Source organism: Quercus lobata, chromosome 8 (assembly GCF_001633185.2).
Source record: "Quercus lobata isolate SW786 chromosome 8, ValleyOak3.0 Primary Assembly, whole genome shotgun sequence".
Classification (NCBI taxonomy): domain Eukaryota; kingdom Viridiplantae; phylum Streptophyta; class Magnoliopsida; order Fagales; family Fagaceae; genus Quercus; species Quercus lobata.
The window spans coordinates 47,934,802-47,959,347 of NC_044911.1; the positions used below are offsets into that span (position 1 = coordinate 47,934,802).

At 34.7% G+C, this 24,546-nt stretch overlaps 1 protein-coding gene across 1 annotated transcript; it reads right to left on the bottom strand.

Annotated features, from left to right (window-relative positions):
* Positions 1-967: 967 nt before the first annotated feature.
* Positions 968-17,305, bottom strand: LOC115955937 (endoribonuclease Dicer homolog 1). Its single transcript, XM_031074350.1, has 20 exons — positions 15,482-17,305; positions 15,258-15,371; positions 10,581-10,791; positions 10,003-10,397; positions 9,696-9,927; positions 9,110-9,282; positions 8,893-9,015; positions 8,629-8,789; positions 8,198-8,431; positions 7,940-8,090; positions 7,676-7,858; positions 5,235-5,396; positions 5,065-5,160; positions 4,343-4,971; positions 3,853-3,953; positions 3,570-3,769; positions 2,572-3,492; positions 2,123-2,287; positions 1,624-1,997; positions 968-1,503 (listed from the first exon to the last, which is right to left on the bottom strand). Exons 1-20 carry the CDS (start codon positions 16,628-16,630, stop codon positions 1,326-1,328), a joined length of 5,952 nt encoding a protein of 1,983 aa, XP_030930210.1. The 5' UTR covers positions 16,631-17,305; the 3' UTR covers positions 968-1,325.
* Positions 17,306-24,546: the final 7,241 nt, after the last annotated feature.

The window sequence follows — 24,546 nt, forward strand, 5'->3', positions numbered from 1 at the left end:
TGTAAAATAGCCATTTAGGGGGTTAAGTATTATTCACAACAAAACATCTAAAAATTTTAGTTTTTAGCAACTCAAAATACTATTTTATCTATTTTAATATCGCACTTTATAATACACTCAACATCAAAAGTTTTATATTAATATTTAATACATTAAAATAATATAAACAACATAATAAAATAATATATCCAACATAATAAACAATAATCACAACCATCAACCATGTACACATTAAAATACTATATTTTTTAACAACCCACATTAAAAAATTATTTCTTTTGTTTTAAAGTTTAAGCTAAAGTAAGCTGCTAGATATTTATCGTAGCTCAAAGTCAAATTTTTTTAAAGTATAGCTTCTTTGCTGTAGAAACAATTTTAGGGAATTGGTTACTAAATTGACTTTTTTGAGGATGGTCTAACCCCCAATGCTTAAGGTAATTTGAACCTTGGATGTCTCTTTGGAAAAACACAAAGACGTGCAAATTGAGTTTCAAGATTCTTGAACAACCTCAACTCATGGTATATTTATGCATACATTTTCATTATCTCTCTTTTAGAAATAATTATCTCACATATCGTATATATGCATCCTCCCTCTCATAGTGTGTGTAGTCTATACTCTATAGCAGTATAGGACACACTAGCAATAAAGAGAGTCCATATATCCGATACATGAGATACCTTCTTCTCTTTTAAAATCTTTCATCCTACTATTTCAACCATGCCTTGTCTCACCCCCAAAAGATCTATATAAATAAATGGCTACTTAATATGAACTGCATAAGAATTCTTCATTGCTACCTCTTGCAATTAACATATCTAATTTTCGTATCTCTCACCCTGAATTGAGAAACAGAGTTCTTACATCCACTGTTTTGCATATTTTATCAAGCTTTTCAATTCATGTTTTTCAAACAAGTATTCTTAAGGAAAAATCATGAAAAGATTGAGATCCATAGTCTGATAATAATTAATAACTTGTGCAAAATGAATGTGCCAAGAACCTTGTCGCACAGTGACATGATATAAACTTGTGCAACAAACGTTACATAACAATAACACACAAATACGAACCAAAATCACTTTTTTCTCCAGCTAGCCAAAAATATCTGCTCGCTTCATTTCTTACCAAATTGTTGACAAGCGCTACAGGTTTACTATTTTCTTTAATAAAGTTGGAAAAAAATATTTAAATACAGCAAATCGACAAAGGAAGAGGCAACTTCATGTAAAAAACAGTGCCTCCTGTCGAATATTAATGGTTAGACTTAGACATGATATTTCAACTGCAAAATTATAGGGTTGTAACTTGTAACTCATTGCCATCATGAGTACAATCTATTTATGAGTTCCAATAGAAGAACAGCAGCAGAATCTTTGGCCTTTTTGACGCTTGGCATAGGATCTCCCACACATTCATCTGTCCAGCCTCTATCAGTAGTATTCACGCGTACAGCAAACGTAAACCGCTTTGCATGTGCAGGGCCACCCTCGTTCACACACCTAAAATTGCAAGTATCAAATTCTCAATTAGCAAATTCTCACATGATTTGACTCACTTATATGTATCTTCCACATGGAAAATGTACCCCAAAAAAAAAAAAGCATTCATTGTTTCCTTACCTATAGAATGGCATGGGCCAATTTCTACGCAAGCAGATATCATTCAACGTTTGTCTCGTAAATGTTTGGCTCCCATTCTTCTTTTTCTTCCCATTTTCATCATCGTTCTCCTTAGCTTCAGCCGTTTCCTTCTCTTTCAAAGCAGCAAGCGCGTTTCTTGCAGCTAGTTTCTGTGCCATCTTCTTTTGTGGATTCTGAGCAATTCCTATCGGGACACCATCAATAAAGACTTCAACCGTAGCCACATTTCCACTTCGACTTGCTTTGTATTCCAGACCTTCAGCCTGTTGCTGGCATCGTTCCTGCAGCTCACGCACAGGATGCATTGGGAGTGTCTCTGGGGTAACCATTGGATGCAAGAGAGGTTGAAACACCTGGAGACAATAAGGTTTCAAAGTTGTGAAATTTCCTATATCATTTCTTATAATTCAAATCCCAAAATGGAAGACAACAAAGAGGAATGGACAGTAGAAAACTTGGTCTCTTTGCTGAAACTAACCTTCCAAACAACTGAAGTCTCACGTCCACTGTCAAGAAAAATGGCACCAGCAATGGATTCAACAATGTCACCAAGAACTTTTGGAGCTTTACAGTCACTCAGACCAAAGGAGTTGAATCCTGGCTTTAACAATTCATCTTGAACTTCTTTCACAAAGTCCCGAATCTGCACACACAATCCAAAAACCATGTCATGAAGATGACATATAAGCAACTAACTAGCTTTAGGGAAAGAAAACTAAGGCCAGGCCATGCAGCTTCCTTCAGTACATGTCAACTGTTCAACAAAAGGTGCTTTGAAATTCATTGAATTGGTGGTCCACTATGGAATTTGGTCAGACCAGCAATTAGGAGCCTTTGATAAGAAATAATCCAATAGATGATTCAAGTATAAAAGAATTTCTGTCATCCAGTAAAAAAGAATTTAAAGGCTGTAAACAGAAAGAAAACCTGTTTTTCAAGAGCGCTCGACCCATGCCGAAGGTGCACATGGAGATTATGTTTGACTGCAACACGTGCAAAATTTTCATTGTTTACAGCAGCAGCTCGCAGATCAGTCAAGCGCCCCGGGGGAAGATCTGTGTATGTGAAGAACAAATGCCTTGTTATGAGATGATCTAAAACAGCATCACCGACAAACTCCAAACGCTGATAGCAGGCTACTCCAGAAGATGGTCGTGAAGCATGAGTAATAGCTTCCACCAAAAGTCCCTTGTCATTAAACTTAATGTTCAAAGCACCTTCTAAGGAATCAAAGTTGATACTTCTAAGTATGCTCTCGGGAACATTTGATGGCCTTGACATGCACTCCATCTCATCGGCATCAAACTCCACTTGAATGCCAATCCATTTCATGAGGTGATTAGCAGCAATTTTCCCACCTTCAACATAATAAACTCCAATAAGTGCTTCGACAACATCTGCAAGTGTCTTGCTGGAGAGGACTCTATATGAACTCGAGTCACCCTCAAGCTCACCATCTTCCATTTCGTCATTTTCATATCCATCAATGCACTGATCCACCCCACGTTCAGTCTCGGTAAGTGATCCATCCTGATCAAATAAGGATGATTCTCCATCCTTGGTATCCTCATCAAAGACAGGCAGAACCCCAGGAGCAGCCCAACGAGATGGAGCAAAGCGGTCTGCTTGGATATATGATTGAAGCCCTTTGACCAATGCAAACTGATACAAAACCATGTTACTCACCTTTTGTTGTCTCATCCTAGTAAGCTGACCCTCATGTTTCTGCGGGTATCTAAGAAAAAGAAATCGACTAACAACCCATTTCAGGTAAGCATCTCCCAGAAGCTCTGCTCGTTCATAACAGAAAGTCTCCTGGCATGAAGCAGCAGTCAAGGCTTCCAAGATCTGTAGATAAAGGAAGGCTGTCAGTTAACAAGTAGTAAATAAGCATTTTAATTCAAATATCTGAGATCAGAAAATACCTTTGAAGCAGGGACAGGATAGTTTATTATATCTTTAAGCTGAACTGCAAGTAACATGCTTTCAACCCTCCTCATTATAGAGGGCAATCTCTGGGCACCACGAACAAGTGATCCAGGAAGTGGGTGTACTAAGCACAGCTCTGGAGGAAGGAACACATAGTATGTTTTGTCAAGATTCTCTTCAGTTTCGCCTTCATGTCCTTCACAGATATAACAAACTCTATTAGCTCAAGAAGCAACAAATTTTTAGCAAACCTTATAAGGCAGGAAAAGGAGAGCATACCTTCCTTGTGTTCGAATCGAGGGGACAGAAGATTCTTACAATATGAGACACCACGTCCTCTAATTAGGGGTTGGTGCTTATACATCAGCTCAACTCCATACCTATTTAAAGAAAACCCAATAGCCAAAAGCACCTTTTGTTGTGCAAGAAGAAACAGAAAGCTTTTCTAATCTGTAAGGATTCATAAACTATTGCCAAATGCGAAATGTGTGGAACAAAGACTTATATAGCCCCACAGTTACACCTGACGATAGTCAACTATATCCTTCACAAATTAAAATTAGCTTTCCTCTTCTTCAGGCACAACATCTGAGGTGCAATGTGGCTAGTTGGTTGATAAATTAGAATCAAACAATTTCTAGACAATATGGGAAGAGGGGGAGAAAATAGGGATTCTTTTCTTTTTATTTTGGGGGAAGGGGGGTGTTCATAAAAACAAGTTGAGAGAAACTTAGAGGCAGACAATTTGAAATTGAAACATTTATCTTACTTTTGCTTATAGTAATCAGCATACGAGCTGTACTCAAGAGGACCAAGATAGCCTTCTTTCCTTGGGAAAGAATTCTCTGCAGTCATCTCATAGCGTACTGAGTCCACATAAAACCTCTTACCCGAGTGAGCAGCTGTTAAAATTCTCCCAACTAAATCTTCTGCACTCATACAACCATCAGCCATCATCAATTTACCTTTGGTCAAATCTGCATGCTTTGGCAATTCCACATCCTCCCAACTAGGAACCAATCCTGAAGCTTTCACAACATCAAACTGTGCCACAGCTCCTCTGATTCCATACGTGGGATGGGATTTCTGTCCAAAAGCCATCCCATGACGCAATTTTCCAAACCCATACTCCCTTCTGTCTCCACCAAGTGTCCTCTCGTTTGTACCAAGATAAACATCTGGTCGAGCTCTTTGAAGGGGATTATTCCATGCCTTTGTATTAATAATTTTTTCAATCAGATCCCAATCAATTACTCTCATAGGATCTACAGACTTATCGCTAACCACGGGGACAAACAAATATGCCTTTGCAGGATCCCAAGGAGTAGTGGAAGGTTCAACATCCACATCCAGTACAATGCTCATCAATCTCACATGAAAACTCTTAAGGGATGCCAACTGCAAACCACTCAAAGTAGGAATAGCATCAGTAACTGAATATATAAAAAGTAAAAATGGTTTAAATAAACTATACTCAATTGGGTAACCAACCTGACTTTCAGTCATATCTATTGACCCCTTTAAGACAAGCGATGCCTTTGTAGTCATGGTTCGAGCGATAAATAGATCCATCGACATCGATAACACCTAATGACAATAAATGTTATCAGTGGAAAAAAAAAATGGATTCACCATACAAATGACACATGAAAAGAAAATACCTCTGCATCCAGCCCATTGCCGAAAAGTACTGCAAAATCTGAAACTTGAGTCAAGAACGGATCTTTTGAAGAGCCAAAGTTTTCACATTGAACGGCATACATATTAAGATGAAGCAAATTTGAGTCGTTACAAACATCTCTTCCAGATAAAATCCATTCTCCCTGAAAGACCGGAGACAGTTAAGCAAGTACACATTTTAAAGATAACCATTATAGAAAAAGAAACCTCAAACATGGTTGTTGGAATAATAAAATGCATTATATGTGTAATACAGAGTCCAACACAAGTACAACTTTGTTAGATGTAGTACACAACACAATACAAAACTTTTTTTTTTTTTTTGATAAGTAATAAGATACATAACAAAGAAAATTTTTTCATGACCTATTTACTTAAAAGAGAATCTCTTAAATATAACTTTCCAAGAAGTCAGAAGTTCTACCTTTTTCAGTCAAAAAAAAGAAGTCAGAAGTTGAAAAACACTTTGTTTTTGCCAGTTTAATATTACAAATTCAGAAATTTGAACTTGAAACTAAATAAAAAAAAAATTAGTCATGGACCACAATATGGTAGTTTATAGTATATAAAATTATGCTGTACAACATATGGCTACCGTATGCTTCATGGTTTTTCTTCCCAGCCCACCCCTCCCCCCAACACCCCCCACCCCCTCTCCCCCAGGTAAGGAGAAACTTATCATGTTAAAACTTTATGTAGTAAGTTAAATTTCTTAAATTTAAGTTTTGATGAACCACATTATCATGAAATGTTTTATTAGATATATTTCTAAGTTTTCATATGTCCCTCTCTTAGTTATCACATCCTTTTGCCTCATCTTCCCTTCTTCAAATGTTATACAAATCTGGTGAATTTAATCATAAGCAATATGATACTACTACCAGACAAGATAACAAAATATATAAAGTTCTACACACAGCACCATCAAAAGTGGAAACTCTTTTCTCAGCCACTGCAGTAATTTTTACCTGCAAGAACTAAAATATATCAAAGTTAAAAATTCACATGGGTAGTTTTTTAAGTTGCCAAATAGTGGGTTCAAGGAACTTTCCTCCAAATTCTGTCCCTAAATATTCTGTATACAAGATTATCAACTTTGCTAGGCGCAAATGCACAAGATTAAAGAGAACTTATCATTTTCTTAAACTATAATGAATATAAAAAAGTTATCTAGTTTGCTAGTCATAAAAAAAAATATTCAAAAAGAATTTTAGCAACCCCACTAAAGTTATGCTAGTTAACTATTTTTCATAAAGTATAATTCATCAATCATCATATCTCTATTGAAATTTTAGCAATTTAAATAAATTTTTTATTAAAAATAATCTTCCCTATTCCAAATACTATAACAAACCAAATCACCATTATTTTAATGTAATTTTTCAAAAGAGAAAAGAAAAATCTCTCCTATTCTTTCAAGCGCTATTATCCATTACATTAAATCTTCCATATCTGGGTTATATTTCTTTATTTTTGTTAAGTAATAAAAGTTTTATTGATGATGAAAAATACTTTATGTTCACAATGATGAACACAAAGTAACTTTAAAAATTACAAAAAGATTAAAAAAGCATTCATTTCTTCCATATTTAGGTATTACTTTAAGCAGTATTATAAATTTAACATTTTGAGTCTCAATCAATGTTGACAGACAATTGAACACGAAAGCAAATAATAATAAAAATCTGCAATTTCCATGTATTACCGGTCCATAAATCAAACTTATTACTCATAACTGAATTTATAAAATAAAAAAAATAAAAAAAAAAGAGGTAGATTTTTAGAACAAATACTTTTTTTTTTGGGGGGGGGGGGGGGGGGGGGGGGGGGGTGGGTTTCACCTAGGGCAGCTGTGTTTGGAGGGCCACACTAGCCAGCTGGCCAATATTCTTTTCTTGAGGGGTCATTGGGTCAACTCAAACTTTTAAGGTCCAACTTTTAAAAAATACACTATGATAAAAAAAAATATAAAAATTTACAATTTCAGGGAACGCCCCCCAAGGACCCAAAGAGGATAACATAGCTCTGCTGCTGTCTAAGGCCAATCTAAAACCTAGGCTGCAATACCAACAGTTTATGCCAAATGTAAATAAACTTCTGCCAGCTTGAGGGCCAAGAAGACTTTGAAAACAGAAGATAAGATAGAACTTACAATAGCATTGGTGCCAAAATTGTAAAAATAGAGGATGTCACAGCACAGATATAACCCACTATCAATACCATCAGGGGTTTTTTTTTTTTTTCCTCTCAATTTGTAGAAATTCAATGGTACTTAATTGTCAGTGTTCTGTGTGGCAGGGAAAAAAAAGGTGTCCTTTTACAGTAAAGGATGGTCTTCATTTAAGCTTTCATTTTGCTAATCAGAAATAACCCCCCAAGACAACCAAATCGCCTTAACTGTGTGATTGCAGTATTAACTAACCTTAAGAACATCAGCCACGCCTTCAGGATAGAACTCTCTATGCCTAGCTGTCCCAGGGAGTGGATCTCCTTCATCATTCTGATCAACCTTTTCTCTTTCTTCCCCACTTCCCTTGTCTGGCAAGAGCATGTCAGTAAATGCTCCCATCTCATGCAGCTTCTTACAAGCAGCCAAACAAACAGCCTGCAGAATAAGTAGATTAAAAACTATCATTAAATAAGACTCGGGAGAAGCTAACATGATTGCAATGAACTAAAAGCTTGCCTGCTGTGCTAGGCGCATTGAACTGCATACAGGACCCTCAAGTTTCTCAAATGGTGCATTACAGGGCAGTTGAAGCTTGCATGAATATTCAGTGGGACCTCCTGGCTTTTCATGCTTCTCCATAATAAACTCAGGACGAAGTATTGAATATCTGGATAAAAGATGAAAAAAATCAAGTAAAAAATTTGATCTTACTGACAACCCTGAACATCAAGGAATATAGTATGTAATATTTGTCAAGAGTGGTGAACAAAAAACCTGTCACTGGGTAGTTGAGAGCAGTAGAAATGAACGAGTCCAACAGAAGAATTTAAGCTTACAACTGCACCAGTTGACTCCACCTGGTAAACTGTCCCCGGAGATGAATCCACTGAAATTAACCTCGAAATGTCTTTAATATGACTAAGATCAGTTCTCTCTATCGCTTCTTTCCGCAAAATCTCCTCACTATTCCTAGCATTCCTTAAGAATGCTTCATGTGACAAATTTCCCCTAGAGAGAGTACAAAAAATTGAGCTCTTACAAATATACAAACATTTGAAAGATCATAAATAGATTGCTAGTACTAACAGCAACACTGAGCCAGACCCAACAAGTACCATGTGAATAACAATACCAAGAGAAAACATAGATTTTTGAGTTTTTTTGCTGGACTATATTGACATTGGGAAAAGAGCAGACATAAGTACCTCTCAACCATCAGGATGTAATCAGACCCAGGCTTTCTAGCACGGCCCCTAGACTGAATGTATGCCAAGACAGTTTTTGCAAGGTCAAAGCGAATGACAACATTGCACTGTCGAATATCAAGTCCTTCCTCAGCAACACTAGTAGCAACTAACAATGTCACCTAGAAAACAAGTACAAGAATTTGTGAGATGCAAGAATATATAATCATGAAAAATTCATCTTTTATGTAAAACAGTTCAGTGAGCACAGAATTCAAAACATACACGACCATCCCGGAATTTGGCAATTGTGTCCTGCATTTGGCATGTCCGCATTTCATGACTATTGTTGTGACCTATCAAGCTTGCACATTTAATAAAACTTAGAGATGGAAGCTCTGCAAATACCTGCATTCTTGGAAGAATATAACAATATACTGTGACAAACTTGGAAAACTGAATCAATAAATGCAAAGAGAAAACCATGTATTAACATATCAACCTTTGGAAGAACTAAAGCAGACACAACTCGCTCAACAAAAATGATTGCACGGAAATCTTCTGTCTGCTGGTACTTGAGAAGTATTTTAATTAGTGACTGCACTTTTGGCGTCACTTTTCCATCAGCAACAGCAGCACCTATTATCACATCCACATGCTCCCCACCAGATACAACTACAAGTACACCCGTTTGGAAAAAATAATGTCAATATATTTATCATATAAACATCTTGCAATTCAGAAATGCATGGACAGAGAGACAAGTTCGCTATGTTGGTCAGTCACTTGGACAACCTGGCATATATTTAAAGCTCGCCTGGATGGGGCAAACATCCTTTGAATGCTCTAAACACATAAGAGCACCAAAATATATTTCAAGTACAGATGAAGATAGTAATTTAACTACAATAATCCAGGATTTAATATGAGCAAAAGTCACTACTTTTTACCATATTCAGACATTCCCAATACCAAAATTCACTGAATGATTGGGGGGGTTGGTGAAATCAACATATGTTGAGATCAGCATTAGCTACCCAACATCTTAAACGTCTATTCCATTTAATCACAAGTCAGCAATTACTCACCATGGCTGTCAGGAAGCTCTCCCTCCTCAATCTCATCAGCATCAGTCCCATTCTGAGCCACACCACTTTCTAAGTCTTCAGCTTTTGTATCCTTATCAGAAACAGGCCCCTCAGATAATTGGCATTGTAAGAGGGATACAACTTTGTTCAGGTAGGATTCTTGAAACTTGACATCAAGCTGGTAGTTTGCCCTCTCATCATTTTGTAAAGCAGTCAAAAAAGATTGTGCAACCTGCAAAAGAATAATTTCATATAGTTGACCAAGAGTAAATGACTAATACAGCTTATACTTGTAAGAAAACGGTACCTTATAAGCGCACCACTGACCCAGTTCACCAAGTGCATAGTTTATAGCCCTCAACTTTTGAATTAAATTAGCAGCCCCATCACATTCTGTCCTTTCAGAAACACCATAGACTTGGCGCAACTCCTCCTTGGCCCCGGCATCTCTAGCGCCCATAAACTGCCATTTACTTCGTCTACAACTCGATTTTGCAGCTTCTTCAACTTCAGCTTCCATTTGTTTTATCTGTTCATGTAGGGACCATAAGCTAGCTGCTTTGTCATACTCCACCACAACTTCTGAGGGCATTGGCACATGTTTCTCAAGCTCTTTACGGTCTTTAATGGTACAAACTATGGAATCTAGTTTACTTTCAAGATTACGAATCTTTATTGCACAATCTACTTGGCTGGAGACACCTGAATAGATCATATCATGGGTAGCATAAACATATTGTGTAAGACATGGGAGAAAAAGGAAATCATGACTAATAATAAAATCTAAATTAATGAGAAGACCCTTGTAAGAATTTTAATAGCTTAAAAAAGAGGAACATAAATGATAGAAAATGAGAACATTATTGTCACAGAGAGAGCAATTACCCTTTAAGTTAACAGGAGAAGCAGTCATTCCAAATACAGATGGCCTCTTCTCCTTTTGTGTTGTATGATAGAACTCAGACATCACTAAAGAATATGGATGTTTCTTCACAGCATGATGACACTCATCCAGAATAAGGAGATTAATTGCTTCCATTTTTATTATACTGTGTCTCAGAATGTTCAACAGAATTTGAGCTGTCATCACCAAAACCTGCAGCAAGAATAAGCAATTGGGTAAACTGGTATAGAAGCAGGCACCACCCGAGTTACAAGACCAATAATAATAAAGAAATCAATTATAATAACATAAAAACCTTCTGTTTTTGATGCAGTAATCTTTCAACGGTAACACACATTTGTCATAAATATTTTTTCCAGATTCTGTAAGAGTCCCATCACACAAGACCAACACATATTCGGGGCATCAATCACAGCCATGACACGCTAATAAATCTAATTTTGCAGTAAAATTACAAATGCTTGGTCAAATGGTGATGGAGAGCAGATTCTATTAGCGCTTCCTTTGGAACCAATTCATGACTGAATTAACCTTGAATTCAATTCAATTAGTCAAGATAAAATGAATTGAAATTTAAACTCATACTTTAACTCATAGATGAATTGATGAAATGAACTTTGTAGATTGTAAGCCCAATTTATGTGTTTGGAATAAACAAGAATTGAAAAGGAGTACAATTGTAATCAATTTTTTGTGTGTGGGGGTTGGGGGGGGGGGTGGTGAGGCACATAAGATGAATAGCATTGAATAAAATGACACCATACTACCCCTACTACATGTTGATTTACAATCTAATTTTGTAAAAACCAAATAAAAGTTAAAAATTTAATCATTCATATATGTTTCTTAACAAAATTTGAGAGAGTAGAAGGGAACATATGTTCTCAAATGCTGGTATGTAATATGTGGGAGTGGAAAAAGGTAGAGATATTTTGAGTAATTGATAAAAAGAGTCTTACAACAAGAAATGAATCAGAAGTTGGACCAAATCTGATATAATTAGGTCCATTGTTAGCCAATCCACATAAATTCTAAAACATTTCAATTCATATAGGGAAGTTGTGGTTCCAAACATATGCCCTCAATTTGAATTCAATTCATTTTATTACAAAACACATGAATTGGACTAAATTATACAAATTCAATTCATTTTGGAAAATTCATGGGTTTCCAAACACGTTATTAGCATATGCCTCAATCATATTGAATACACTAAGACAGACGCCATCAAGGCCTACATTGTGGCATGATCAACTTGTAACTTAAGATTATGCTTAACTGTGGAACACATAGTTGTTGGACAGTGCATGCAAAAACAGGAATGACAATAGGGCAAGACAGGGTGGGATTAGGGGCCCCATCCCCACCCTGTTCTCTCTGCGGGACAAGAGCGAGGTGGATCAGGGACAAAGCAGGTTAGAGGTATTTTTCCATCCCTAATGAGGTGGCTTTTCAACATTTATAAGGTAGAGATGAAAGAGTAAGGGGAGGCATAGTCATGTGAGTGCTAAAAGAGAGAGAAACCAAGGGTTTTAAGGGATGGTAACCAAAAAATAGATTTTATACATAAAAAAGATTAAATTTTATATATATGGGGCAAGATGAGGCGGGGCAACAAACCCCCCCCCCCCCAAATCACCTCTTTGGGGCTAGGGAAATCCACACAGGACATGGTGGGTCAAGCAGTGCAAAGAATTTTTGCCATTCCGACGCCAAATGGCCAAATAAAGATTCACATGTAAATTCTCAAACCTGATACTTCCCATGAATTTACTAAGGGAGCTATGTCGGCATCAAACACATTGACCCACCTTCAAGATTCAAAAATTTTAAGGCCAAAATTTAAACACGCTCTAAAGTAAATCAATTCCCATGAATCCCACCTAACCTGGATTTCCAAGAAAGTGAAAAGAAAAATTCAACTTTCATCTCCTCAAAGGCGACAGCCATAAGAGCCCTGGATATCTGACAGTTGATGCCAAGAACATATAAAGCTCAAACCTACTAAATGTCCCTTTAAAACACTCCCTAAAGGAGATTCATAGAAATGAGAAGAAGAAGAAGAAACAATGCCAAACAAAGAATTATCTCTTCAATTTTCAGCAATTCTTTCAAACCACATATCTGATGGATGTCAAGAATTGCCCCAACACATGAAGCTTGCCCGTATCAACCTCACAAAAACACCAAACACTATTTCCATAAGAAATCAATGTTTCACAAAGTATCATTATATATTTCCAAAAGGGAATACTTTTTTGATAAGTACCCAAAAGCAAATACTTCTGACACAATGACCAAGAAAAGTCTAATGCATGAACATATAATCAATCATCTGACCATTTTTTTAACACAAATGCAGTTTCAAGCTGAGAGCTAAACAAGAAAAAACCTTCTAGAGTGCAACTTCTCATTAGTATTTGTCCCACTGTGCAACAGTGTTTACACCACAACCTTAAGCCTAGGGGAAACTTTGCCCATCCAAATCAATCAGCAAGATAGGGGACCAGCCATCAGTCACTAAACACCAACGCCTATCATCTAGAGAATAATTGGACAAATAAACATCACGCAATGCTTAGAGAAGAGAACTACACTCACTATTTCAAGGTAACATAAGTTTCCTAAATATTTTGGTCACACAAAATGCAACCAATATGGTGAACCCAAAGATCACAATTATGCCCTCCCTCTAAGGAGATGAAGGAGTGCTTCTTTGGAAGGACTGCCTCCCCACAGGTTCTCCAATAACCAACAAGTTCTCCTGTATTACATTCATCACATTTCATCTTTAATCCATATACTCATACTTGTTTTCCATCAAACGATTGCCAATTTAAACTTGTCAAAACATACATAATCATTTTAAGAAGAAAAAAAAAACTACTTTGATTTTAGGTCTAAAATCATATAATAAGCTGCCAGATTATTGATAAAGTAATAATTCATTAAAAAGCAGAAAAAAGCACAACTCTAGTACATTGGAAATGTACAAGGCAAAAATCAAAAAAGAAAACGCTGCTAGATTATTGTCATAGGCAAGCTTGTGGAGATCAGTAGTCCAAATCTTCCCTCCCCACCCACTCACCTTGTGGCCAAAACTTACTTATTAAACCTTTCCCTCCCTCCACTCAACATTAAACTTGAGTGAAATTTTAGTGATGGAAAATTAGTAATGACATGTTTGCATACTGAAAATTATTGGTAGTGGAAGGCAAGGACAGATCAGAAAATATTTTTGCAAGGTAGAGGAAAGATCAAAAATATATAAAGAAATAAATAAATAAACAAGGGAAAGTATGGTTTTTATTTTTTTCTTTTTAAATTGGTAAGTTAAATCGCGCACCCATGTTTTGAACCCACAACCTCACCCTCCATGCATTCTTATAAAAGCAGAATTTGCCATTTAGGCCACATCTCACAGGCAAGGGAGAAGTAGACTTCCAAAGATAGCTTTAGCACACAGCAAAAAACAAGGCAACAAGTCATCACACTGAACCTACTTATCAAGAGACATCATATTGAATCTACCATAGCATTGAAAACTAAGAGTTTTTATGATTGACACGGCACACCAGATTACAACCAGATCTCCTATTTCCACTGGTCCACTCTTGGATCTTCTCACCTCCATACCCTCCTTCATTGAGGGAATACACACATACAAATAAATTTTCTTTTAACAGGACTCACTCGTTTACTCTTAATTTGGGGTTGGGTAACATTGTCTTCTACTCACCAACTTGGGCTGATGATTTCACAATCTTGATATTTGATAAAATCCGTATCCTATGGGCATTAAAATCAATCTCATTTGCATTGCAATAGTTAATTTGTAGGCATATAAACTTTTGTTTTCTTTTTTTATAAGTCAATTTTGTATTGAATAACAAATTTTTTTACAAAGAATAGAGGGAATCACAATCTTGATATTTGATAAAATCCTTATCATATGGCCATTGAAATCAATCTCATTTGCATTGCAATAATTAATCTCTAAGCATATAAACTTTAATTTTTTTTTTTATAAGTCATTTTTGCATTGAATAACAAAATTGTTTATAAAGAATCTGAGGGAGAGTCTGAGTAAAAAGGCTACATACTGAACCATATCCACTAGAACACTAACATCTACAACACTAGAGGGCATAAACACATCTATGGACACCCATTAAAATAATTATAAACCAATAGCACAACAATGCCATTTACACTGTATCTCATTGTGATGAAAGAATTTTCCTTCCAACAATTAGTCCATAGCAAAGTAAAATTTCTACAGTCAATAACTTTTTCTCTCTTTATATGTGTACATAATTTGCTAGTATTTTAAAACAACACAACCGCGCTCTTTCTCCTGTATGTGGCAAAGATTTCATTTGCAAGATCATTAACTCTATAAAACAGAGGATCCAAAAGATTCATTTTTAAATATTGGTAAGTAGCCACAATCAAATCACTTATCTTTCAACAATCAAAGCTAACAACTTATTCAAACCGTTGCCCAAGTAGTAAAAACATTATAAACAGATAGTCAGATAATCAATTTATAAATACGTCCATGCAGAGCAGAAATAATTAGTTATTCAAAACATTATAAAATTTTCAATAATATAAGTGAATCACATCTTATCAAAGTCAGAAAGTTCAAAAGATACCTGTTTTGTTTCAAACTCACGCTGCCATCTTCGAGCATCCCAGAAATCTTGACCCATTTCACCACAATAATGGCCCACTTGAAAACCAGTTCGCTCACGAATAACTTCAGCTTGCTGAAATCAGTAAAAGCATGACAGCAATAACAACATCAACTCATTTTGCAATGAACATACACCATCATGGTTAAGTTGCTAAAAGAAAAATAGTCTCCAAAATAGACTACCTGATAAACTAGTGGCACTTTAGGAACTAAAAACACAGCAAGCATTTTCTTATTCTGCCTTTGTAAGTCGTTGCAGATACTTTTGAGAAGGAGAACAGCAATGAGTGTCTTCCCAGCCCCTGTTTCGAGAAAAGCTATTGTATTTGTGTTCTTTGCCTGTTCAAGAACATCCAATTGATACTGTCGAGCATGTTCTTCAGGGATTTTCTCCTTAGGCTCCTCAGGTTTCACCTCATCCTTTCCATTACATTCCTGGTTTTTGTCATTAGCCACCTTCCCCTCTTTGTTACGCTCAGCTTCCCAAGTACCTATGCGAAAAACTAACTCATTCGACCCTGTCCTATCCCTCTCCCAAAAACCCTTTGCCTCCCTATCCCTCCAATCCCTATCTCTACCATCTCTCCTATTACTATTATAATGTTCTCTCCTCCTACCATTATCCCTATCCCTCCTATCACCGTCATCCCAATCACGCTGCGACCTCTTCCTACTAGAACCTCTCTCCCTATCCTTGTTGTGATGCTGCCACTGCCCTCTACTCGAATAAGGCCTGTCATTCTTATAGTTACCAAGCTTAGCCCTTTTGCTACATCTCTCCTCACTATCAATACTCCCCCGCTCCCTCGACCACTCACCACCTCTATTCTCAACCTTTTGCACTCCATCTTCCCTGAGGGAATGGACCAATCCCTGCTCTCCATTCCCATTATCAGCTTCGTAATGCTTACAATCTCCATTCCCATTCTCCACCACTTCTTTGGATTGCACAATTGAGCCCTTCTCCTCCCCCTCAGCTTGAACCTTGGACACGGACACCCCAGATATCCCATTCTCATTCTGGAACCAGCCATCCCCAATAGGACAATCCAGAATTCCATTCCCAATGAGAGTGGAATTACCATTAGCATTAGTATTAGTACCAGAGACCTGAGGGAGAGGGAGGCCACTACCATTCTTGATACTATCAAGGATGTGTTCAATTCCACCAAAGAAATCATTGTGGGAAATATTATCCACGGCGGAATCAGGAACAATAGAAGTATCAGCGTCGAAATCGGCGAAATCACAAGGTATGTCCTCATAGGCATCCAGCCAGTAAGACGGTGCCCTCACATCCTCACCCCCTAATCCCTTACCTTCATTCTCCATCACTCTCTACCTCTACTATTCTTATAAATATATAAATATAGATGCCAAGTACCAAGCACAACACAAAAAAAATATAATAAATATATAGAAAACTGGAAACTTTCTTATAGATATAATTTCAAACACAAAAACCAAAATCCAAAATCTCTCAAAGGAATACTGGAAAAAAACAAAGTGAACAGAACTGAATGAAATCTGCTTTGTTATGGAGATAGATAGAAAGGCAGGCTTATAAAGATGCTGTCTGTGAGAGAGAGAGAGAGAGAGAGAGAGAGAAAGAGAGAGAGATAAAGAGAGATTAGCAGAGAGAAGGAGGTGGATAGACCGTACGAAACACGCAAAAGGGGTTTAAGGGTTAAAAGAGAAAAAACCAAGAAGAAGAACAGAAACAGAAACAGAAACAACAACAACAACAACAATAACCCTAAACCACAAACTTTGGTGTGTGATTCTTTTAGATTCCACGGTCTATCAACTCCTCCTATTCTGCTCTCTTTTTTTGACCCCCCTCTTATATGTTGCTTTTTTCTTCTTCTTTTCTTTTATTTTCTCTTCTCTTCTCTCCTCTTCTTTTTCTGGGTATTTTCGCTCCTGCTTCTCTGCTTTTCTCTACCTGAGAGACACTGAGAGAGCGCCACAAAGCAAAGCAAAGTGATGTGAGAAAAAGAAACCTGAAAATTATAAATAAATAAATAAAAACCCTTCTTTTTTATTTTATTAAAAACACCGAAAGTAAAAATAAATAAATAAAATGTAAGTTTCGTTTGGAAATTGGTACATAGGCGGTTTGTCATGTATGTACATAGGAACAAGTTCAAGGGGAGGCACTTTTTTTTAACACTTCACCTGCTCAAGGTTACTGTCAACGTAGATTTCATTCAACCAACCAATTAACGACACGTTTCGGATTAAAACTTCATTTCTGTGTCTTTGGATTGTTTTCGCTTACGTGGCGCATCTTGAGTGGCTTGTCAGAAAGAGTGTTCTGAACGACCGTGATGGTTTTAAAGTGTCAGTTTCTTTTTCTTTTTTTTTGCTAGCTACTAGTTACGTTAGCAAATTAAAGTACATTGACACGTGTCATATTTTCCGACAACAGGAGAGCCTATCGGTTTGCGCCACTCGTGCAAATATGGAATCCAGCGTGTAAGTAAAATCTTTTTGGATTTTTATTTTTTAACCCAAAAAAAAAAAAAAAAAAAGGACAAGACAATTCGCTCAAAAAGTCAAATGTGGTACAGAACATTGTGGACCGTCTGATTGGGTTTTTTATTCCGAGAATGAAAGGGCGAATAATTTTATCTTATTAAGATCTTCCCACTATGGGGTTTGGTGGCGATGTTATCGTATCATGGTGTTTGTATGAATTTTTTGTTTTTGTTAATTTTGTTTCTGTTATGATTTTTCTAATTCATGAAAAATCATTTTCTTTTTAAACAGAAAGTTGAAATTCTTGTTCTTGATCATGAGCTTTTTGTTTTTGGATTCTGTTTGAAAAGATCAAATCAATTTGTGGGTCCGTGTCTTTGATGTTCTTTGTACAAAATACAACAATAATATCTTGGGAAATTTACACCATGTTTGGTTAGCACTAGAGAAAATAATCATTTTAGGATGTTTCTTTGGGTTTCTCCAAATTTTTTTTCCTCTAAATCCATAAATTTACTCTTATAATTTTGGAACGTTTTGATTTTTTTTTTGTAAAATTACTTTTATATTCTCATAATTAATTACTAATTTATAATTTACAATGATAAAATAATAATAAAAAATTATCTATTTTCTCTTTCCCACTACATCTAAACACGCATAAAATAAGTATTTTCTTTCCCCTTTTATTTTACTTTTTTCCCCTCTATTATTCTTTTTCCTTTTTTTCCTTTTATCTTCTTTTCTAGAAACTTAAACCCTGATTTTACCTCTCACAATTCATAAACATTTATATTTATAGAGGGACATCACACTAAGAGAATGTTTGGTTCGCTATAATGTGTCCTTGATGTAATGCACATTACAATAATATGACATTAAAAAAAATTTATTTTTTCTAATATTACTATAATTTAAAATTACAAAATATATCACATTATCTTAATCTCATCACCTTCCTAAACAATGTAATGTTATATTCTTGTATTGAGATTACATTAATATAATATTACAATAACATAATATTACGGCATAATGTAATATCATGGCAAACAAAACACCCCCTGAGGATGGGGTCTTCACCCTGCTCCACCCGCATGACGGGAAAAAATTTGTTGCCCTATCTCCATTCCTTGGGGCCCCGAAAGTCCCGCCTTACCTCGTAAAATTCTATTTTTTATTAGTTTACCTTACAACTAGTACAAATTTTTTAATGAAACCTATTTTATTAATAAAAATATACTTGAAATTACAACTAAATTTATCCCATCAAATCAACTTAATTTTTAGAAAAAATTGAATAATATATCAAAGTGTTTAACAAGAAAATCATTAAAAAAAAACTCATAGTATAACATATGACAAAATAAAGGTAAAGAACTACATTAAGTAGAATAAAATAAGCTAATATTAATATATTTGTTTAAATAGTAGGGTTTTAGGGTATGAAAAATTTATAATTATAACTGTAAGGACGCGATTCGTAACGAACCGTAGCGGTGTGGGGTTCGCACGTAAAAAGGCCTAAAACAATATCATTTGTAGAGCATGGGTTTAAAAGGCTAGGCCTTAGTCACCAGGCGGTGGGTTTTTCGTGGTATTCATGCATGTCTAGGTTATCTTCACCCATGGAGTCTTTCTCCTGGAGGTGGGCTGGGAGGCTCTGATTTTTTGCCATTTTTCCTAGCCTCTTCTTTAGGTTACTTATTTTTCCTTTTATATTTGCCTGCGTTCATTGTCCTCCGTCCACGTATAGGGTCATCATTTCCAAGATTGATACTTGTCCCATCAGCCCATACTCAAAGTCGTTGGGGGTGATTATAAAAGCCAAAGAATGCGGCTATGTCAGGTTAAGAGTATTAAATGGCAGTAAGGGTAGCTTTCCCTGGATATTTTAGATATTTTAGATCTTTCTTCCAAGTTTCAGTCCTATACCGTTTTTACCCCTCTTTCTGGGGGGACTTTGGGTTTGCCGAGGACTGAACTGCCCTCGGCGGTATCCATAGGCTATCTTGTCGAGTTTGGGCCATAACCCTCCTCGGCTTGGGCCTTTGGATTTTCCCCTGATAGATGGGCCTGGCCCATAAATCATTTGGGCCCCACAATATATATATATATTTTTTTTCAAAAATTTCTAGACAATGCATCTTTTGATTATTTAATATTTTTTGGCCTTTTGAAAATTCTAATATCTGAAACCAATTGTTAGATTTTTTACGAGATATTGCACGTTCAAACAATGAATTTTTTATCAAATCGTAACAAAAATTGAAGTGAAACAGAAAAAATTCATAAAATGGTATAGTTTTATAATCAATTTTAAATTTTATATAATTATTTTAGTTTACTATACAAACAAGTAGATTTTTGTACATAGCATGAGTTTGCTATTAGTATTATTGATAGTAAAATGCTTCTTTCTTTCTTTTCTTTTTTTTTTCTTTTTTTTGATAATTCTTTCTTTTTTTTCTTTTTTCTTTTTTTTCTTTTTCTTACATGTGGGCTATGAACAATGGAGCAATAATTATGGCATTAATTACGCTTCTATAAATGCGCGAAACAGCCAACACGACCTTTGTCCTGCAGCTACTTCACATCATAAATTTGTTTTGGAAGCACACATCATAAATTTAAGACGATAGTTTTTTTTTTTTTTGAGAAGTAATTAAAGACCATAGTTGATACTTTGTGTTCTTTTTCTTTTTTTTCTTTTCTTTTTTGTTTCAAAAGAAAAATACGCTGTACTCTAAATAGTGATACTTGTTAGTATGTCTTTATTTTTTTAAAGAACCAACTTTAGTTAAAATATTATAAATTTACAAAAAAGAAAATATCTACTCTTTTATAGAATTTAATCTCATATATATATATATGATTTAAAATTCTTAACCCCTAATCGGTCAAACTATGATTTTGATTTTTGAATTATGCATCAAATTTTCAAGTTCTTCCATAAATTAATAAAATTATTCAGACTTTATGGTTCTAATGTACTTATTAATGTTTTAAAAATGAGTCAATATTATTTTTATCCACACTAGTGTGTATACACACACACTTTCATCACTATGCCAAAGAAAACTTAACATATCAATGCTTCATAATTTCCTAGTGTCTGACACGAGGACAAAACTGCAAGGTTCCCCTTCCCCTCCCCCCCCAAAAAAAAAAAAAAGCGGGGAAGAGGAGATTTATATCCAAAATTTTCTCATAGGAGAGACCAAATTATATCACTAAGCCATGAAACTCTTTAGCTAATCCTATCTTATTGTTACTATACCAATGAGGCAATGACAATGGTTAATAATAAGCACTTTTGTGCACGGCGTTGTAAATGTTTGCACGACACGTTAGGCCATTTGTTAGTTTCACAAAGTCATAATGTAGAGACCACAAATATTTTATGTTCATTTCACATTTTTCATATAATTGAACTAATATTTTAAATTATTCCAAACTTTTGTAATGGAATTTGATCCATAACAAATTGTCTCAATAATTAATGAATTCTATGATCAACACATGATGTAGTCCCTAAATAATTATTCCAAACTTTTGTAATGGAGTTTGATCTAAAAAAAAAAGGTTTTAATAATTAATGAGCCATATGATATATTCATGATGTAACTCCTAAAAAATTATTCTAGATGGTTCGATTATTTTACAATAAAAAATTAAACTTTGTTTATAATTTTTTGAAACTTTGGATAACAAAACTGTAATTGGCTTACAAATAATATTCTCTAAATAATAATAATATTTTTTAATCTACACGTTTGATATCAATTATTGGGGCTTAGAGTTGAGGCAACTTTTATTGGAGGTGCGGAGTTGGAAAAAGGGGGAAATCTTTTTTTTTTTAATATATATATATATATATATATATATAGAGTATATTTTAAGGGGCTAACAGTTCAGGCAACTTTTATTTTGGGAGGGGATTTGGGGAAAAGGAGGAAGTAGCTTTGGAATATAATGGGCTCTAGCATTTTAATAATTTATAATGGCATAACTTCTTAAAAAGGTTTTTAACAAGGTGCTTCGAGAATTGATTAAGAAAAGAAGTGGTTTAAGACTTTTGGACACTTGCGTTAGTTTTTTTTTTTTTTTTTAATCTAAAAGACAAGGGTAACGGAACGTTTAATACTTACTAAGAAAATTTTACTATTTTTCAAAAATATTCATCATTAAAAAAATAGAGTCAAAATATAAAAAAAAAAATATTTGAAATGAAAAATTAACCGCTTTGAATTTCTACATGCAGCTAGAGAGTTATTGACAAGTGTATATTTTTCTAGAAAAAAAAAAAGCAACATACATAATTGAATATTTAATATTCTTTAAAATGTGGTTTTAAGCATTTGTTAACAAGAAAAAATAATAATAAAAAGAATGACAAAGATTTTTTTTTTTTACTTTTTTTTTTTGCACCGACTTTAACTTTGGTGCTAAAGAGTCTTAAATCTTAATTTTGATTCAACTAAAAAAATCTTAACTCATTCTCAAAAAAAATAAAAAAAATAAAAAATAAAATTCTTAACACTTTCCTACTTTATTAAAGAGACTTCTAAGAAGATTCACAGAATGACTCCTAGATCAAGTTGGGTCAATTGAGAGGGGGAAAAAAAAAGTTGTTTGAGTCTAATATGCCTTCTTTGTTGCTACCAAAGTCAAATGAGTGAATTCAATAAATTGTTCCTAGCAACTTCCCCTTTTACCAAAAAAAAAAAGGACCTTTGTTCCTATTAATAATGTATATATGCCATATTGTAGCTACTTGCAAGGATGTACTAATATTCGAATCACTAGAAAAAGCTTTTATAGACGTGGTCCTCAAGTTGAAATTGGGTCAACCAAAAAGACTTAAACCATAGCCAAAGCTTTTTTGACAAAAAAAATGAAAAGAGGATGCTTAGTTTTTTTTTTTTTTTTTTTTTTTGAGAAACAAAGAGGATGCTTAGTTGATTTTGCAAGTCAAAGGAAACCGGAAAATCAGATGTCAATCTTCATTGTTCCTCAACATGTTAATATCAAGGTATTCTCTAGGTCCTGAATCTTCATGGTGGACATTATTGCCTAGGAAAAAAGAAAAAAAGGAAAAACTTGGATTAATTAACTAGTTTAATTAAATGCTAGAAGAAGTTGTATAATGCAATTATGAAACCCATTATCCATGTAGCAATACATTGACATTGTGTTTTGTGCCCCTATTAATATCTACAACTACAAGAAACAAAAGGAGGACAACGGTGTGGGGGCTTAAAAACAGAAAAAAAGGGGGTCCGTAACATGTGAACATTTGCATGATTGATATACGGACAGAAACTTCAAATCATCATCATCATTACATTATGATATTGCATACAAATACAATGAAAAATTGGTGAAATTAAGCTCACAATATTCTCACTCTAAAAGGGGTTTGTTGCTACATGCATGTTGCATGTGAATAATAAAAATTCAAAGATTATGAGTAACCAACTTACCAAACAAATGATCTTAAGTTGCATTTGGATACTTGAATTTAGATTTATTATAAAGTAGTGGACTTAAAATTCCTTAATTCTAAATCTGTAAATTTTAATTTTTTTCATATATATGAGGATTTGAAATGATATGATTTAAACTATACAGACAATGTATTTTGAATTTAATAACCAAAATTCAAATCCACGTGTCCAAATTTTGCAATCCAAACACACTATTATTGTAAACCAAATTTCACTTAAGTGCAAGTATTGGCATATATAACTTTTTTTTTTTTATAAGAATTGGCATATATAATTGTTGTCATTGTTCTTGTTCCAAGACATCAAATAAAACTGTCAAAGACTCAAAATCCTCTTGGGTTAGTGATAACTCCAACTTGATATAAATTAAAAAAAAAAAAGATTAAATGCTCATTTATTGACTAAGAGAATGCACAGAAGGGGCCGTACATCTCGGCCTACAGAGCACAAATCTAGGGTGGTGGGGGCGATTTGAAATGGGCATGGGCCCCAACCTGTTACGAAAATAGGCCCGGAGGACTTGACTTTAGAGGTGAGCTTAGCATCGCTAGGTAAAAAAAGAAAAGAAAGAATAGGCCCAGAGGGCTTGGTTTTCCTTTCCCTAGTGAAAAAAAAGAGTGACATCAAATAAACTCTTGCTTTTATCTTTTTAGTTGAGTGGAATAGTTACTCAACTAACCAGGGTTCTTACTTCCTACCTAGACGTTTTTTGTTTTTGTTTATTTTAACTAACTAGCCTTAGACTACCATAATAAGGAATGGGATTGAGTAATATTTTTATTATTTAATGAATATAAATAAATTATTTTTTATATATTATGTAATAAAGCTCATAAAAGTAAATTGATATAAATTATCTTTTTCATCTTCTTAATTTTTTTCTCAACTAAATAAAAGAGTTTTTTATTTTTTCACTTTTCTACCCCAACCAAACACACTTAGGAAAAATTAAAATATTTTTTATTTCTCGACTTTTCTATCCCCCGAGCCATTAGTTAGCTTACAGACATACCTGAAAAGGCTAAAACCATATCTAATTTCACAACATATATAGGTTTCAACAGGGACAAAACTAGGTGAGGTTCGGGCCCCCCTAGTTCTTAAGAAATAAAAAAAAGTATATATATATATATATATTAGGTATATCTTTTACAATTTTATATTTAGGCCCCCACTTTCAAAACTTTTGGGCCCCCTCCTTTACAATTTACATTGACTTTATTGTAATAGGCTAATAGCATTTGCATTAGTTGTAAA